Genomic DNA, 16895 nt, shown 5'->3' with positions numbered 1-16895 from the left:
ATGGCTTACTCAGCCCACCTTCTTATAGAACCCAGGACCAACAGCCCAGGAATGGCATCACCCACCATAGGCTGGGCCCTTCCACATTGATCACTAAATGAAAAAATGTCTCACAGCTGGGTCTCACTGAGACATTTCTTCAACTGAGGCTCCTTCTTCTGATGACTCTAGTTTATATCAAGTTGTCACACAAGACCAGCCAGTAAACATGAAATAGCCTTTAAGACTGGCCATCTCATCTCCATAACTTCTTTCATCTCTCCAAGGTGGAATTTTGTGCTTATAGAGAGTATCTCCAAAGTGTGATGGTACACACCTAGGATTCTAGCTCTTGGGAGGCTGAGGTGGGAGGATTGTGAGTCCAAGGTCAGCCAAGTAATATGAGAATTTGTCTCAAAAAGTCAAGGACTTCAGACTCTGTGAGTTTCCATGAACCAGGCTAGCCATTTCTGTGGATTTACCTGAGATGTCCCTGACATCCTGTCTCCTATAGTTCTTCCTCTCCTCAGCAGGAATCCCTCGCTCAGTCCAGTGTTTGGCAGTGGGTCCCTGAACCAGCCCCCATCAGTCACTGGATGAAGGCTGACATCTGGGGTAGTCATCATTTTGCTCACGAGATGGTCAATTCAGGCTATACATCCACTGCTGGCAAGAGTCTTGGCTGGACCATCCTTGTAGACTTGTGGAAGTTTCCTTTGCTTCTACCCGACCCCATAAACAACCAGGGAGCCTGCATGGGATTGACCTGGGCCCTCTGCATAGATGTGACAGTTGTGTAGTTTTATCTGTTTGTGGGACTTCTGGCAATGACATCAGGGCTGTCCACAGAGCTTTGGCTAGCTCTTGGGAACCTATTCTTCACGCTGGATTGCCTTGCCCACATGAATACAGGGGGAGGTGCTTGGTTTTATGGCAGTTTGATGTGCCAGGCTTTGCTGATGTTCGTGGGAACCTGCCCCTTTCTGAAGGGAAGGACAAAGGGGAGATGTAGGAGGGAGTGGGAGGAGAGGAGGGAGGGGGGCTTCAGTCAGTATGTAAAATAAATAAATTACATAAATTAAATAACAAGGTCAAGGACTTGGGGCTTGAGAGATGACTCAGAAGACTTAGAGCTCTTGTTGCTCTTGTAGTGAACCTGAGTTTGTTCCTAGCGCCTGAGTGGGGTTTCTCACAACCACCTCCATCTTCAGCTTCAGGAGACTCAGTACACTCTTCTGGATTCAGTGGGTGCTGAAACATGGTCTAAAAATGGAGTCACATAAGATATCTGAGTCCTTGTGAGAAAACAAGATGAGTCTTGTGAACTTAGTCTCTTCAGAGTATGGGATCGTCTGTAGATTGTGCTTTCATGGCCCTCCAAGGTGCAGCAGAGAGGAGTGAGTTTGCTGCCGATCACTCATTACAGCTGGCAATTGCTATTTGTTTATGTGCCTCTATGGAAAAACATGTTTCTGCTGAGTGTGGCTTGTCTGCCACACGTAGCTTGTCCTTGTGATTGTACACTTTACTCATGTGACTCTTCCTAACCCTAATAGTATAAATTGTCTGGTACTCCAAATAGAATTGGTGATTGCATGAGACTTTGTTATCCCTCGTTTATTGGCTCCATTCTCCTAGGTCCCAGCACCTCTAGAATAGTAAACACATAGGCACTCTGCTCACATGTATGCATTCCCAAACACACATGCATGCACTCACACACACACACACACACAAAATTTAAAATAAAATAAATCTCTTAAATATATTTGGAGGTCTTGAGAGATGGCTCAGCACTTAATAACTCTTACTTATTGCTCTTACAGAGAATCTGAGCTTTGGTTCAGAACCCATGTGGTGGCTCACACACATCTATATTGTCAGCTCCAGGGATTCAGCTCCCTCTTCCAGCTCCTGAAGGCACTGTGCTCATGTGGCACACATTCGTATATACAGACAAAACATTCATACACAATTTTTTCTCTTTTTAATTGAAAATAGATTTCTTTCATAGAATGTATTCTTTTTTGTTTGTTTGTTTTTGTTTTTTCGAGACAGGGTTTCTCTGTAGCTTTGGAGCCTGTCCTGAAACTAGCTCTTGTAAACCAGGCTGGCCTCGAACTCACAGAGATCTGCCTGCTTCTGCCTCCTGAATGCTGGATTAAAAGCATGTGCCACCACTGCCTGGCTCATCTAGTGTATTCTGGTTACAGCTCTTTCCTCCTCCAACTCCACCCAGATCCTCCCTACTGCCCTAGGCCAAATCCACACTATTTCTTTTTCCTTCTCATTAGAAAGCTCATAGGCATCTAAAAAAATAGAATAAGATAAAATAAAACCAAAGCAGAATAGGACTAAACAAACAAAACAAGTAAACAAAAAGAGCTAAAGAAAAAGATTTTAAGAAATGAAAAAAGCAGAAGAAAAAGCACAGGAAACACATAGAGATGGCACACACAGAAAATTCATAAAAACAAAATAAAAAACCAAAAGACCAGTAAGGTAAAAAGCAAAACAAAACAAAATCCTCCAAAAATATTATCAAGTTACTGTTGGGTGGTCGTTTATTGCAGGGTGCAGGACTAGACTCCCAGTGTATTTGTATCCACAGTGAATCTCAGTTGGGGAAAACTGATGTTTTTCCTTTGTGAGTGGTTATCAATTGGAGATAACTTCAGAGTTAGAGATGGGGCTTGTGTCCACTTTTCCCTTTTGGTGCTGGTGCTCCATCTGGCTTAGACCTTTGCATACTTTTTAAATTTTAAAGTGTGTTATAAAGGAAATATATAGCAAAGTGACTTGCTAACTTCCTTATCCATGACCCTGCCAATAACCTCCTATGAGTGAACACACACCATTCCTCTTCCATTTGACCGCTGGCTTCTTTTAACAATATAGTCAAGTCTTGTGGCATAAGATGAGTAACGTTCCCTTGTGTGTACCTTGGACATACATCGCTCTGTACTGGTAACCAGCTGCTCCCTGCTATGAGCTGCGATGATCAACACTGACGTGGTGATGGATCTTGGAAGCACCATGAAGAACCCAGTTTCACCCGTGAGGACACACAGTCAGAGGTGCAGCCATTGGATCAGATGCTCATGTATCTGTGGCTGTTTGGGGTTCCACCATGGAGCTTTCTGCGGCAGCTGCATCACATCGCATTCTCAGCAGCAGTGCGCCTGAGTCCCAGTTCCTCTGTGCCCATAAGCCACTTCCCATTTTTAAAAGTTATTCTTGAAATGGGCGTCGAATGGTATTTGATTGTGGTTTTAAGTTACTGTTGGCATGTGTTCATTTTGAGAGTCATGTTGACATTTCTGTGCATGCCTAGTGTGTGACTTGATATTTACCCCTCCTCTGCTCTCTCTTACATCTCAGTCCCACTCCACCAACTCCTTCCCCCACTAACCCTAGCTGTTGCTCTCCTACTTCAGTTGTTGTGCTGAAGTAGTGATAAAAGTTCCTTTAGTAGGGCTAAAGGAACCCCATTTTATGCCAAGCATTGATCTTGCTACCCACTAGTCTTTGTTCCTGATTCCTGTCTCTGAAAGATAAGTTCTGAGAAACCTTGACCCAGTGACCCTCATCCAAAAGTCTACAGCCATGGCCATCTATTTGTTATGATATGACTAACTACTTTTTTTGGCTTCTGTGACCAAAGGAAGGTTCCCAAAGGTCTTCTTGTGGTTTTCACCTTTAGAAATCCTTGCCTCAAATGCAACTCAAAATGACTCTGAGATACCATCTTACAACTGTCAGAATGGCTAAGATCAAAACCACTGATGATAGCTATCCTGGAGAGAATGTAGAGTAAGGAAAACACTCCTTCATTGCTGGTGGGAGTACAAACTTGTACAGCCCCCTTGGAATAAGTATGGTAGTTTCTCAGAAAACTGGGAGTTAATCTACTTTAAGACCCAGCAATACCACTCTTAGACACATACCCAAAGGATGCTCAATCATACCACAAGGACACTTACTCAACTATGTTCATTCATATCAGCATTATTTGTAATAGCCAGAACCTGGAAACAACCTAGATGCTCCTCAACTGAAGAATGGATAAAGAAAATGTGGTACATTTACACAATAGAGTATTACTCTGTGTTAAAAAAAAAAAAAAAATGACTCATGAAATCTTCAGGCAAATGGATAGAACTAGAAAAAAATCATCCTGAGCGAGGTAACACAGACCCAGAAAGACAACCATGGTATGTACTCACTCATAAGTGTAAAGCAAAGGATAGCCAGGCTACAATCCACAACTCCCGAGAATCTAGATAGCAAGGAAGACACTAAGAGGGATATGCATGGATCCCCCTGGGAAGGGGAAATGGATGAGATCTCCTGGGTAAACTGGAGCGGGGGATAAAAGGGAGGGAATGTGGGATGGTCAAGTTGGGAGAAGGATGGAGAGGAAGAACAATGAAAGAGATATCTTGATAGATATTATTGGATAGGAACCATTATGAGGTCATGGAGAAACTTGGTGCTAGAGAAATTCACAGTAATCCACAAGAATGACCCCAGATAAAACTCCTGTCAATAGTGGAGAGGGTTCCTGAACCAGACTTCTGTAATAAGATTGATGACTACCCTAATTGTCATCATAGAACCTTCATCCGGTAACTGATGGAAGTAGATGCAGAGATCTACAGCCAAACACTGGGCCAAGCTCCTGGAATCTAGCAGGAGAAAGGGAGGAGGGGTCATATGAGCAAGGTGGGGTCAAGGATATGAGGGGTAACACACAGAGACAGCTGACCTGAGATAGTGGGAGCTGATGGACTCTGGATTGACAGCTGGGGAGCCTACATGGTACCGAACTAGGTCCTCTGAATGCAGACGACAGTTATATGGCTGGGTTTGTTTGTGGGACCACTGGTAGTGGAACCAGGATTTATTCCTGGTGGCTTTTTGGAGCCCATTCTCTATGGTGGGATACCTTGCTGAGACAGGGCAGAGGGGCTTGTTCCTGCCTTACCTGGATATGCTAGGCTTTGTAGAGCCCCCATGGGAGACCTTATTCTTTCTGAGGAGTGCAGAGGGGATGGAAGGAAGGTGGGGGGGGGCAAGAGAAGGGGAGGGAGGGAAACTGTGGTTGGTATGTAAAATGAATAAAAATGCTTAGCTTACTATAAAAAAAATCCTCCCCTCACCCCTCTTCTCATGGCCATCTCAAATTTGGCTCAGAGATTGTGGTCCTGTCATCCTGCTGGCAGTAACAAATACATTTTTAAATTATAATTGGATTGAGTATATGGTCTTTTCTCAGGGATTACAAACTCCTTAGCAGTAACTTTTCTACTCTGCATACTGCAGAAAACATTTCATACTGGCTTACATCACCTAACATGATGTTGTCCATTCCATACCTTTCCTGGGAACAATGTAAAGGTCATGATTTTATTTACATATTTATGCATGTAATTATGGTCCTCAGTCTGCCTTGAACTCACTATGTAGTCATGGGTGACTTTGAGCTTCTGATCCTCCTGCAGCCACCTTCCACATACTGGGATTACAAGCATAGGCCACTCTTAGCCAGTGTTCTATTGCTGCGAAGAGACACCATGACCACAGCAACTCTTACAAAGGAAAGCACTTAGTTTATTTAGGCTTGCTTACAGTATCAATGTTTTAGTCCATTGCCATTATGTCAGGAAGCATGGTGGCATCCAGGCAGACATGCTGCTGGAGAAGGAGCTCAGCATTCTACATCTGGATCCACAGGCAGCAGGGACAGTCACTGGGCCTGGCTTGGACTTCAGAAAACCTCAAAGCCCACCCCCAGTGACACACTTCTTCCAACAAGACCTTACCTCCTTTCCTTTCAAATAATGTCACTTCCTGGTAACCAATCATCCAAATACATAAGCCCATGGGGGCTATTCTCATTCAAAGCATCACAACCACCATGCTGATTTTCTATGTTACCAGGACCAAACCCGAGGTTCCGTGCATCCTAGACCAGTTCTCTTCCACCTGTGCTGCATTCCTAGCCTCTGACTTATATTTAAAATGCCTAGTTATGTTTGAGCATTTTGTCATGTCGGTATTAACTGTGTGTTTGGATTTGGAGAGCTGTCTGTCCATATCCCTGAATAATAGCAATTACTACTACTACTACTAATTTTGGTTTTTCAAGACAGGGTTTCTTTGTGTAGCCCTGGCTGTCCTGGAACTCACTCTGTAGATCAGGTTGGCCTTGAACTCAGAGATCTGCCAGTCTTTGTCTCCCAAGTGTTGGGATTAAAGGTGTGTGCCACCGCAGCCCAGCTCCCTGAACTATTTTCAAATGCAATTATTATTCCTTTATTGTGAAGCCACTGCTTTAAAAAGGAAACAAGGAAGTCTCTTTCTACTTGTTTACAGTCTTCTTTAGGGTAGGGTTGCAGCCGATGCAGGCTGACCTTGAACAGTTTTGTAGGTGAGGATGAGCTTGAACTCCTGATCATTCTATTTCCAACTCTCAAATGCCAAAATGACAGGCACGAGACACAACACCCACCCAATTTCTGCAGTACTCAAGGTGAAACCCGGGTTCTGTGTTTCCATGGAGGATCTTGCACAGTGGGGGCCATCCTGCATCACATAGTTGTTCCTCACATCCAATCACTGGTGTCCCGGGGGTTCATATGACTACAAAGGCAGAGACAGGAGGCCAGCACCTCCACCTCCCAGAGAGATAAGGGGTAAATACCAGTTCCTAGCTCTCTCTACAGGGACAGTTACCCATGTGACACTGACTTTACCACAGGCACTCCAATCTCAGTTCCTGGTCTGCTGCACTGAAAGAGGGAACCATCTGTGTTTTAGACACCTGCTGTGTGTGACTGTGTCAGAGGCCATCAGAAGCTCATGGGGCCGCATCCACTAAACATCCCTGGCCGGCCCAGGGAAGAAGGAAGACAGAGGAGCTGCACTGTTGCAGTAGCCTTTTCTATTTTTAATTGTATTTATCAATGTGTGCTCAGTCTGCAAAGGGAAGGTTTACTAATCTTCCAGTGTAGTACACTACACATTTTTGCTCATACACATTCCCATTATCTTCTCCCATCTTCCCTGTCACTTTTTTTTTTTCTGTCTCTGATCAGCTTTCATATCATGTGTGTCTGTGCACGTAAAGAAACCTACATTCCATGTATGAGAGAAGTATAGCATTTGTGCCTTTCTGGTCCAGCTTGCTCTGCTTAGCATACCAATCTCCAATTCTACCCGTTTTCCCCAAAATTACATCATTTAGTTGTTTATCTGACTACACTTATCACAGGGGTGCCCGTACTCTCCCAACCCACATCCCTTCTTCCAACCTGGTGACCTCACCCCAGTTCCCATGGCCCCATCAGAACACGCTCTGTGAGTGGTCTTGGGCACTATACAGGAACAGCGCAGAATAGATAAAATCATAAAATGTGGGACTTGGTTTAATCAATGCTGTGAGAAACCTGGGCTCTCACTTCATAATAACTAGCACGGGAGAAGCAACATTTTTGGGGGATATTCATTCGATCACTATTAACCCTGAGTTTGCTTTTGTATTAATTAAATAAAATTAACCTTGGGTCAGAAGGCTGAATTAGTAACTAACTGACAGAACGTAGTCACAGAACATCAGATGGCATGTGGAAGAGACAGACAGACAGAGAGGGAGACAGAGACAGAGACAGAGACAGAGACAGAGACAGAGACAGAGAGGCTGACTCACCAGAAGCAGTACCAAGGGGCTTTGAGTGGTGCAGGTTTATCTTTGTTTTTTGCTTTTCTGAGCATAAGAACAGGCCCTTTGGAAGATACCAGCAATGACAGAAGGTTAACTAGATGCCACTCAACCTCTTTGCGCTAGCAGAGTATTACCTCGAGTTTTATTTATAAAGAGAATGGTGGAGATTTAGTTAAAGCTACCTTTAGTGGCAGCAGCAGAGCCAGCTCCTGTGGGAACAGAATCCTGCTAGGCTGCAGTCCAAGCAGCAGGGGCTTGACTATTGAGTCACAATTGCTGGTTGAAATAGCAGTAGATTAAGGAGCAGCCCCTGTGCCTGTAGATAAAACACAGCATGGTGAAGCTTATTGGGTACATGACCCTGTCACATATTTAGGTGACAGGGAAGCTTGGCTGTTAGTAACTCTCTGCTCTACTCTTTTAGTTTGGGTCGGGGTGGGTAGACTACCATACTATAGCAGGGGACAAATCTTTTTGTTCACCTGTAGCTCAAGGCATTTCATTTTGAAAATGAACCCATCACTTTTAAAAAAAAAACTCCTACAAATACCACTAGAGAACAAATGGCAGGTTTGGACCACAGATTAGTAAAACTAAATGTACTTGAATATGACCTACCCCTACCCCAAGAATAGGATAAGCTAAAATACATAAATGGAATTGGTTCAAACTGCAGGACTGCTCAGCTAAGCAAGTGAATGCCCCATCATACACACAGGGCACCTAAAATCCCTTCGCCTGACCTTCCACATGGACTAAACACACATCCTCATAGGACCTGCCTGGTTCAGGCTACCATCACCTCCTCTAGGATGCAGCAGCTCCTTCTCCTTAAGTAAAGTCTGAGTATGGAATGGTCCCTCCCCAGACCTTGTTCTCCCTTGCTTCCCAGCAACCATGAGGAGAGCAGACCTCCTTCAGCATGCATTTACCCCCTAGTGTCCTCTGTTACTGTCGGCCAATAAACAGTAGTGCAGACTCAAACCCTGACTCAGACTAACCCGTTCAGCCTTCGGGTGTTTTGTCACAATGGTGAAAAGCCTATGGACATACCCTTCTCTTTGCAGCCCTAGGATCTGTGTGGTAGTTTGTGTGGCCCCCATAATCCCATAATCCCACAATCTCATATTAGGATGTGTGGCTTTGTTGGAGTGGGTGTGGCCTTGTGGGAGGATACACTTGGGGATTCATATACTCAAGATACCACCTGATGTCAGTCAACTTCTTGCGGCCTTCTGGTCAAGATGTAGCCAGGACCATGTTTGCTATCACGCCCCTACGAGCCCTATCATGAAACCTCTGAACAGTAAGCAAGCCACCCCAAATTCATTGTTTTCTTTATAAGAATTGCCAAGGTCATGATGTCTCTTCACAGCAATAGGAACCCTAAGACAATCTGCCTTGTGTGGTTCTCAGCAGGGCAGCCTTAGAAGCCTGTTAAAGTGAAAATTCATATAGCTTTGTTCTCCTCAAGGGCTTTGCATTCTTGCCTCACCCTGAAGTCCTCTTGTTCGGCATCCTGCCATTCTCTGCTCTGAACAGCCATCTTTTTCTGTGGGTGACATGATGTACCAAACACAAGTCCCCACACGATCTGCTGAGCTAAGCATGCTGTTTCTGCCTCTGAGTCATTGCACTGTCTTTCCCCTGGGACACTTCCCTCCAGGAAATGCACCAGACATCTTTACTCCTGCCATCACCCCTGATGTTTTCAGATTAGAAGACTGTCCCCAGTCACCAGGCCCTCTCCTGCATGATTTCTCTGAACTTTACCCATCATCCCCTGATTTGTCCTAATTAGTTGTGTTTATTTTTTCGTTCCAGTTATGATAATGAGTTTGACAATTTCTTCCTGACAGAAATTGGGGTGCATCTCTGCTAGTCCCTGGAAGGAGCACAGTATTATTCACCAAGATGGTGCACACTTAGTGGCTGGTGTCATCACAGCCCTCATCACCCAAAGTGACACATAGACATAGGCTTCTCATTTGTTCATGGCCGCTTATGCCTGAAATAATCACTCAGAAACTATATTATTTGCAAGACTGGCCAATAGCTTAAGTGCATTGCTAGCTAGCTGTTCCATCTAGAATTAACCCATTTCTATTATTTCATATTTTACCACGAGGCTCATGGCCTACTGGCAAGGTTCCAACTGGCAGCTCGTGTCTTTCCCCTCTGGTAGCTATGGCATCTCGCAACTCCGCCTTTTTTCTCCCAGCATTCAGTTTAGTTTTCACTGCCTAGTTCTGTTCTGCCCTGCTATAGATTCAAAGCAGTTTCTTTATTCATTAACTAATAAAAGCAAGACATGGCAGAAGGACTTCCCACACCACACAGACCAAGCTTGAGGAAGGTGGAAGGCTATTGAGGAGTGGGCCCAGCACAGGCACAGTCTCTGGTGCAGAAAGGTGGGGTAGGCAGGGTGACAGGATCATCATGCAGGATGGGGGAGCTCAGAGTGAAGACACCATGAGGCCCCCAGAGTAAGCTGTCATGGTTTTCAGTCTCTGTCCATAGCACGAACACAAAGTGCTCAGACTATGGTGGGAGAGGGTGATGCCTGCATCCACAAGTATACCCTGGAGCCGGTGCTAGGGAGACACAAAGGTATTGTGGGGTACCCACCAGAGAAGACTGCTTGGGCATGGGTTTAAGCCAATAGAAAATCTTTATTAATTGGCCAGCAGCTACCCTGGGTATTTGCGATCCCAATGTAACACTGAACTTTCCCCAGTGTGAGCTTTGAAGCACAGACATACTGGTCTGGGTTGGCGCACTCAGTTAACAAGAATAGTTAGCCAGAAGCAGAATTACAGAAGCCAAAAGGCATGGACTTGGATAGACTGGGTCTTTATTTTGTCTGTATTATTGACGATGCTGAATTTTACGGCCTAAGTGGTACTCCTCAAGAAGTCAGCTGTGGTAAGGTCTGAGGGCCTCCCAAGGTCTAGGGCCCTGTCACATTCTCCAGTGGTCTTAGTGAATCAGTCAAAGTGTGAACTCATACTATTTTAGTTTAAGATGCAGAACCCCTGTGTTAATCCAATCAGAAGTAGAGACCCAGCCAGTGCTGACAGCACAGTAGCTAGCTGTGGGGGCCGGGGCAAACCAAGAGAACAGACTGGTGTCAATTATTTGGTTTTAGTCTGTGTCTCTTCTCTTTTTGAGTCCCCCCCCCCCCAGCCACAGCGTGATTTTTTTTCTAATTACTCCTGATTAATTAGCATAGAAACAACAGGTTTCTTCCAAAGCTTTTTATTGTTGCCTTTATCTCAGGAACAGTAAGCCGAAGCCTTTCCAGTGTTTAAAACATCTAGGTCCTGATCAACCTGTCCCTTAGTTTGGAAAGCATTAGTCAAACCATTGGTATGTGCCCACCAGTTAGTCTCAGGGGCTTGGTAATATTGCTGGTGTCCAGATGTGTTAACCCACAAGGCTGAATAGCAGGTGTCAGAATAAAGGGAAGTGCCTAGGTTAAAGATTCAGGAATAGTAGACAAGTTTTAGTCTCTTCTAAGTCCCCATAATTTGGGTGGTCCCCAGTCACAGTGAGTTGTCACTCAATGGGCTAACAGGCTGGTTAGTTCCTATCCTATCTAGTATGGAAGCTGGGTATCTAAGCATAACCAGCAATCCTGGCTGATTTCTGGCTGGGAATTAATAACTCTATTCCCAGGGTCCCTTCCTATGGTATAGAGTGATCCTCCAAGTTTTCCAAAGACTGGAATCTTTTAAAAGTATTTTTCAGGTTTTTCTAACTACAGTTTTTGAATTGGAAACACCTTTGTTCCTGACACCTAAGGGGCCCAGCCTTAGGGCATGCATAGAATTGTAAACTCAGTATTTCTATCTCAAAAGATAATCCCCCCTATCTTTGCTTTGTTTCAATACAACCAAACAGTTAAAGTGGGGATCAGCGAGCAAAGTTCAAGATGAATGTGGGTTGCTGGCCTATAGTCAACTAGCCAATACATATCCTGTATCTGTCTTTCTCAGTTGTAGGTCCAGGCCTGAGGCCTGTAGGGGTCAGACCATAACTCTATACTCATACCCTTCAGACCACAGAACAAAGCATAAGACTCAGGAGGAGGTAGAGGGACAGGGAGTGAAAAGGCCTGGGGCCCAGTGAAACCTTAGTTTTAATGTGTCCATAGTCCAGACACAGTCCAGTTGGCATCATCGTCCATGGCTTCTATTTGCTTGACCTGGATGTGGTGGATCCATCGTGCAATGCCAGCTATCTTCACAGCCACAGGAATGGAGAGAATCTCCTGGTAAGGTCATTTCTAAGTGGTTCCAGTGCCCCTTTGGCTACCTGCTAGAACCAGAGAGTATCAGCAGACTCCAGCAAGGAGAAGCTTGTACTTGGAGGTCAGATGGGTCTCTCAGATAGCCCAGCAAATGCACTTTTTGGAGGACTGGAGGTTCTGTTGTGACTTAAGAAAAAAAATGGTTAGAGGGTTCTGCCAACTGCTGGTCTCTGGGCCTGGGATGCAGTGGAGGAGGTCTTCCAAATATAGTCTCATGGGGTAAATCCCTTCCTAATGGGGTATAGCAGGCTTGAAGCCAAGGAAAGAGGTCTATCCACCCTTCTCTGGACTCTGAAGAGAGTTTTGTTATAGTTTTATTTTTTTATAACATTCTATTTTTTTTCTACCTTCCCAGGACACTGAGTTCTATAGGCACAGTGAAGTTTTCAGTGTATTTCTAAAGCTTTAGCTATTAACAGGTTTTGACTTTGAAAGCCAGGCCACTGTCAGGAGTGGGCCAAATCAGGAAACCAGTCTTGGAGGGACTTTTAAGCTTCTACTTACAATCTGAGCAGTTTCAGCCCAGGTGGGGAATGCATTTACCCATCCAGAAAAGATCGCTGGTTTCTATAAAAACCCTCAAGTATTTTCATCTGCCCCTGGCATGCCAGATCACTGTGAAGTCGGTATTCTCAGAGCACACCAGAGTGTTGATCTCTCATCCAGAACCCTTCCTGTATACGGGTTTTCTGGCTTGGATCTACTTAGACACAACAATGGAATCTGCCTGAGGCATCCTGAGCTAGCTGTACAACCTAGCTGGTCTGAGCAGCCTGACAAAGGCCAGTCCCAGAGTCCCGCCAGTTGTTTCTGGGAGAATGCTATCTCCCTCTGTTGTCCTCCATCAACCTTTGGGTTTGAACCGTCCGTTTCTTCTTTACCAAGGAGTCTCAAGCAGCGCTGGGTTGGGGTATGTCATCAGAGTATCAAGAAGGCCCCTCTGCTCTTCATGCCATTCATTGTACAGCAAGGTTTTCGTGGCCCCAGAGTGTGGGTTAAGACCTCTTTATTATTTGGGCCTTGGACTTCCCACGGGGCAGGGAACCCTGACTGCTCTTTGAACTGGAGAGAGAAGGAGAGGGGGATGGGGGGAGGGGTAGGAAAATAAGAGGAGGGGAAGAGGTGGAAAATTTTAAGTAAAAATAAATAAATAAAATTTTAAAAAGACCTCTTTATTACAAAAAACATTACAGTCTTTTGTTTGTGGGCAAACAGATGGAAAATCTTTTGAGACATCTGGAAGGGCTAGGGCTGTAGCATACATCAGGAATGTTTCATAAGTCTCAACTGCTTTTTGTTAGGTCTCAGTTTAGGTTTGGGGCTCAATGAGTGCCCCTCTTTGTGTTAGTATGTAAAGAGAGCCCTTGCTATTTCCACAGACTCTGGCATCCAGAAGCTGCGCTTAGGAACTCTCAAGCCTGTCTCAGTCTTTGGAGCTGGGATCTGAAGGATGGCAGCATCTTACTCTGAGACAGGCTCCCTTTGCCTGCCCTCAACTGGGACTCAAGATCGGCAGCCTCTTATGTGTGGAGCTGGGCTTTCTTCTTAGTTGGTATTCTCTAGCCCAATGTCTGTAACTCTTGCGGCAGCCCCTCAGTGGCCCTTTTATGATCTATTTTCCTAAGAAATCCCTGACAGAAGGGAAGGAGGAATGCATTTAGTGTCTTTAAATCCTTGGGACAACCTGGTTCAAGTATACTGCCTGCTGTAACATCCCTCTAGGTCTGTCTATGTAAAAGCAAACATGGTTGACTCACCTCTGCCAGTGGGAGGCTAAGGTCTTAAGACAGTGTACACTTAATTTTCTAGAAGAATCAGACTCGTGAGAACCAGAGGTCCCAGGTTTCATCACAGGTAGGAGAGGAGTATTCCAGGATAGAAGGATACCAGGGTGCCCATCTCTCAAAGCCAGGCAACATGGACTGCAATTTCCCTTTTGTTCCCAGGGTCATTGGGTATTGTTTCTAATATGGAGTAGCTGAACTGGTTAGCTGAACAAGCTTAGGAACTTGGTGTTGGGTCGATCCCGGAAGTTGATTTCCACCTATAACCTCAGGAATCTTTGTCTTCAATCTAAGAAATAACCCACTGTATCCTTTGACTGTAGGCAGAACTTGCAGCTAGGAGGGTAAGACACCACAATTTCGCTGGGTGTCTGTCAGTCTAACTGAGTCTCATTACAGAGAAGGTGACAGTGGCTTTTGGTTTACACTAAAGGTCTCATTTCAGTCAGTTGCCTATTGTCAAACACCTTTTGAGCTACCTCCTGCAATTGAGACCCATTTATATTTTTAACATTTTAAAACTTTTATAATTTTTTTCTAATATCTGGAGCCAACTAGGTGATGAGAGAAATCTTTTTAGCACCTGTCTTTAATTCTTCTAAAAAGAACCTAGTGGAAATTGTTTAAAGATTCCTTGGTCAGTGTTGGTCATAAGGGAAAAATCTGTTTTGTCCAGCTGCACTGTCTGACATTGATCCCCCAGCCTGGCCCAGGGTTGGGTTCTTTACTTTTTTTCAGAGAATGGTGTTTTCCAACTATACAGATCACTAATTGAAAAGAAGACATAAATCATGAAAGAGAAAGGAACAGAGTTTTCTCTTTTCCTTGGGGCTCACCCAGGGCAACTTCCCCCTTCTTTAGGGCTGGTTAGAGCAGGCACAGAGCAGAGGGACTGCTCACTGGGGAAGTATTTCCTCCTTCCTGGTATAGTAAATAGCAGGTGTTTTGGATGCGAGGTCCAGCCCCTTCCATCTCCTCACAGGGACCAACACTGAGCAGGAGTCAAGCAACAAAACAAGCAAGTACTCTCAGTCCTGAAGTGGGGCAGACAGGTGAAGGTTGTTCTTTCAGGAGTGGGATGGGGTATTTCTCTGGGCAACCTGACAGAGACAAAAGGATTTGGGTCTCCAACAAGAGGGTCGCAGGTCTCAAGCCAGGGGATTCTCACACCAAAGAAAGCCACTGATCAATACAGGGAAACAACTGACAGAAACACATAGACCCTCTGAGAGAGAGAGAGAGAAAGGAAGATGTAGAAGAACAAGAACAAGAAGAGGGGAGGGAGGGAAGGAGGGGAAGGGAGGGAGGGAGAGAGAGAGAGAGAGAGAGAGAGAGAGAGAGAGAGAGAGAGAGAGAGGACAACCAGGTGTGACCCCCACACATTCATACACCCAAACAGATGGTGGGAATCCACTGACATCTCACATGGTTCCCGGACACTGGATCAGCAGCCATGTCTGATCTCTCCTGTGTCCAAACAGAAGGCCCCTTAGGCAGACTTAACTCTGCTGATGACTTTCTCGTTCGTTTCATTTTGGAGAGGAGGTGTCCAGCTTCTCTGAAGTGTTAGGCAGTAACTGATCCAAGAGAGTCTTGCAGACCTGGAACTCAGGATATGTACCCCCTAGGAGCTCTTTGGCCACCACACTCTTTCTCATTTCAAGGGGGCTCTGAGACCCCCAGTATCTCTGGGGATCTTGGTAGAACTTCCAGAAATGTTGTGGGGGTACCTACCAGAGCAGACTACTTGGTTTAAACTAAGAGAAAAATCTATATTAGTTGACCAGAGACTACACTGGGTGTTCAGGATCCCAGTGCAGCACCAAGACATTCTCAGTGTGAGCTTTTAAGCCCCCGAACACTGTTCTTGGTTGACATACTTTGTTAACAAGAACAGTTAACCAGAAGCAGAATTACAGAGGCCAAAAGACAACATTAGCAGAACTATGGACTTTGATGGATTAGATTTTTGTTTTAATTTTGGTAGGTGGTGCTGACCATGTGCTGAGTTTTATGGCCTGAATGGTAGTCCCATTATGGAGTCAGGTATACTAAGTTCTGGGGCCCTGCTACAGAGGCAGGAGGTGAGAAAGAGTCGGCGGCCAGGGGAAGATAAAGTTCAAGGATGATCAAGATTGGGTGGATAACGGGGTCAGTATGGGACATGGAGTGAGGGGTACAGAGAGGCGACAGCAGAGATTCCCAGATTACCAGCCAGCTCTGGAAAGAGATGGAGCTGCTAATCCAGGAGCACCATGGGGGAGGGTAGCGGGTCACCAGTGGCCATGCGAAGCCAGGCCATATTGGGTCCATCACAGGAAAGAGTCCCAAGGAACACTAAAGCTGGGCGGCTTCCACATCACTCACCTGAGAGACTAATCCATGGCAGTTTCCGTGTAGTCCACCTGTGTTGCTGGCCTCTCTACTTTCCTCCTCTGGGCTTTTATGCTGAGTGAAGAGACCAGAGCCTTCAATGTGGGCATGAAAGGGACCAGGTACAGCAGTCACTTCCCCTGAGCCCCAGTCATGGGCTGGAAGGGTGGCTGAGAGGGAGCTAGGCACCCAGATGGCAGGACCCAGCTGTGGGAGACAGCCTTCTTCTTGTGAAGGCTGTTGGAATTAAGCCAAGCGGCTGGGCACTACTGTCGGGGATTTTTCTTGATTGACACATTTAAGGTGGAAAGACCCACTCTAAATCCAGATCTTTTGATATGGGGAGATCTACCTCCAATCTGGGCCACACCTTCTGGTGGCACTCTCTAAAAAAGACATGGAAGAAGAAAGCTCTTGCCCTTTGCCTGCTTGCTCTCGCTCTGCTTGGGAAGTTCACTCCTTCACAGGTATCAGAGCCTACTTCTTTGGGATGCCAGTGTATACTAAAGACCAGCTGAGATATCCAACCTCATGGACTGAACAAATGTTGAACTCTTGGACTTTCTGTCAGAAGACAGGCATTGTTGAAATAGTCAGACCAGAGACCATAACCTGTAATCCACTCTAATAAATCCAGTCTCTCTCTTTCTTTCTTTCTTTCTTTCTTTCTTTCTTTCTTTCTTTCTTTCTTTCTTTCTTCTTTCTCTCTCTCTCTCTCTCT

General features: G+C 45.3%; 1 protein-coding gene across 1 annotated transcript in view; it reads right to left on the bottom strand.

Moving 5' to 3' along the window:
* Positions 1-16176: 16176 nt before the first annotated feature.
* Positions 16177-16895, bottom strand: part of LOC101985386 (myeloid cell surface antigen CD33-like) — a 2941-nt gene continuing 2222 nt past the window's right edge. Inside the window, exon 4 of the mRNA XM_013353631.1 lies at positions 16177-16249. Within this exon, the coding sequence (XP_013209085.1) occupies positions 16177-16249 (73 nt within the window). The remainder of the gene's footprint in view (positions 16250-16895) is intronic.

Source organism: Microtus ochrogaster, unplaced genomic scaffold, assembly GCF_000317375.1.
Source record: "Microtus ochrogaster isolate Prairie Vole_2 unplaced genomic scaffold, MicOch1.0 UNK14, whole genome shotgun sequence".
Taxonomy (NCBI): Eukaryota; Metazoa; Chordata; class Mammalia; order Rodentia; family Cricetidae; genus Microtus; species Microtus ochrogaster.
Note: the sequence above shows the minus strand (reverse complement) of the source record. Positions and strands in the feature narration are given on the sequence as shown.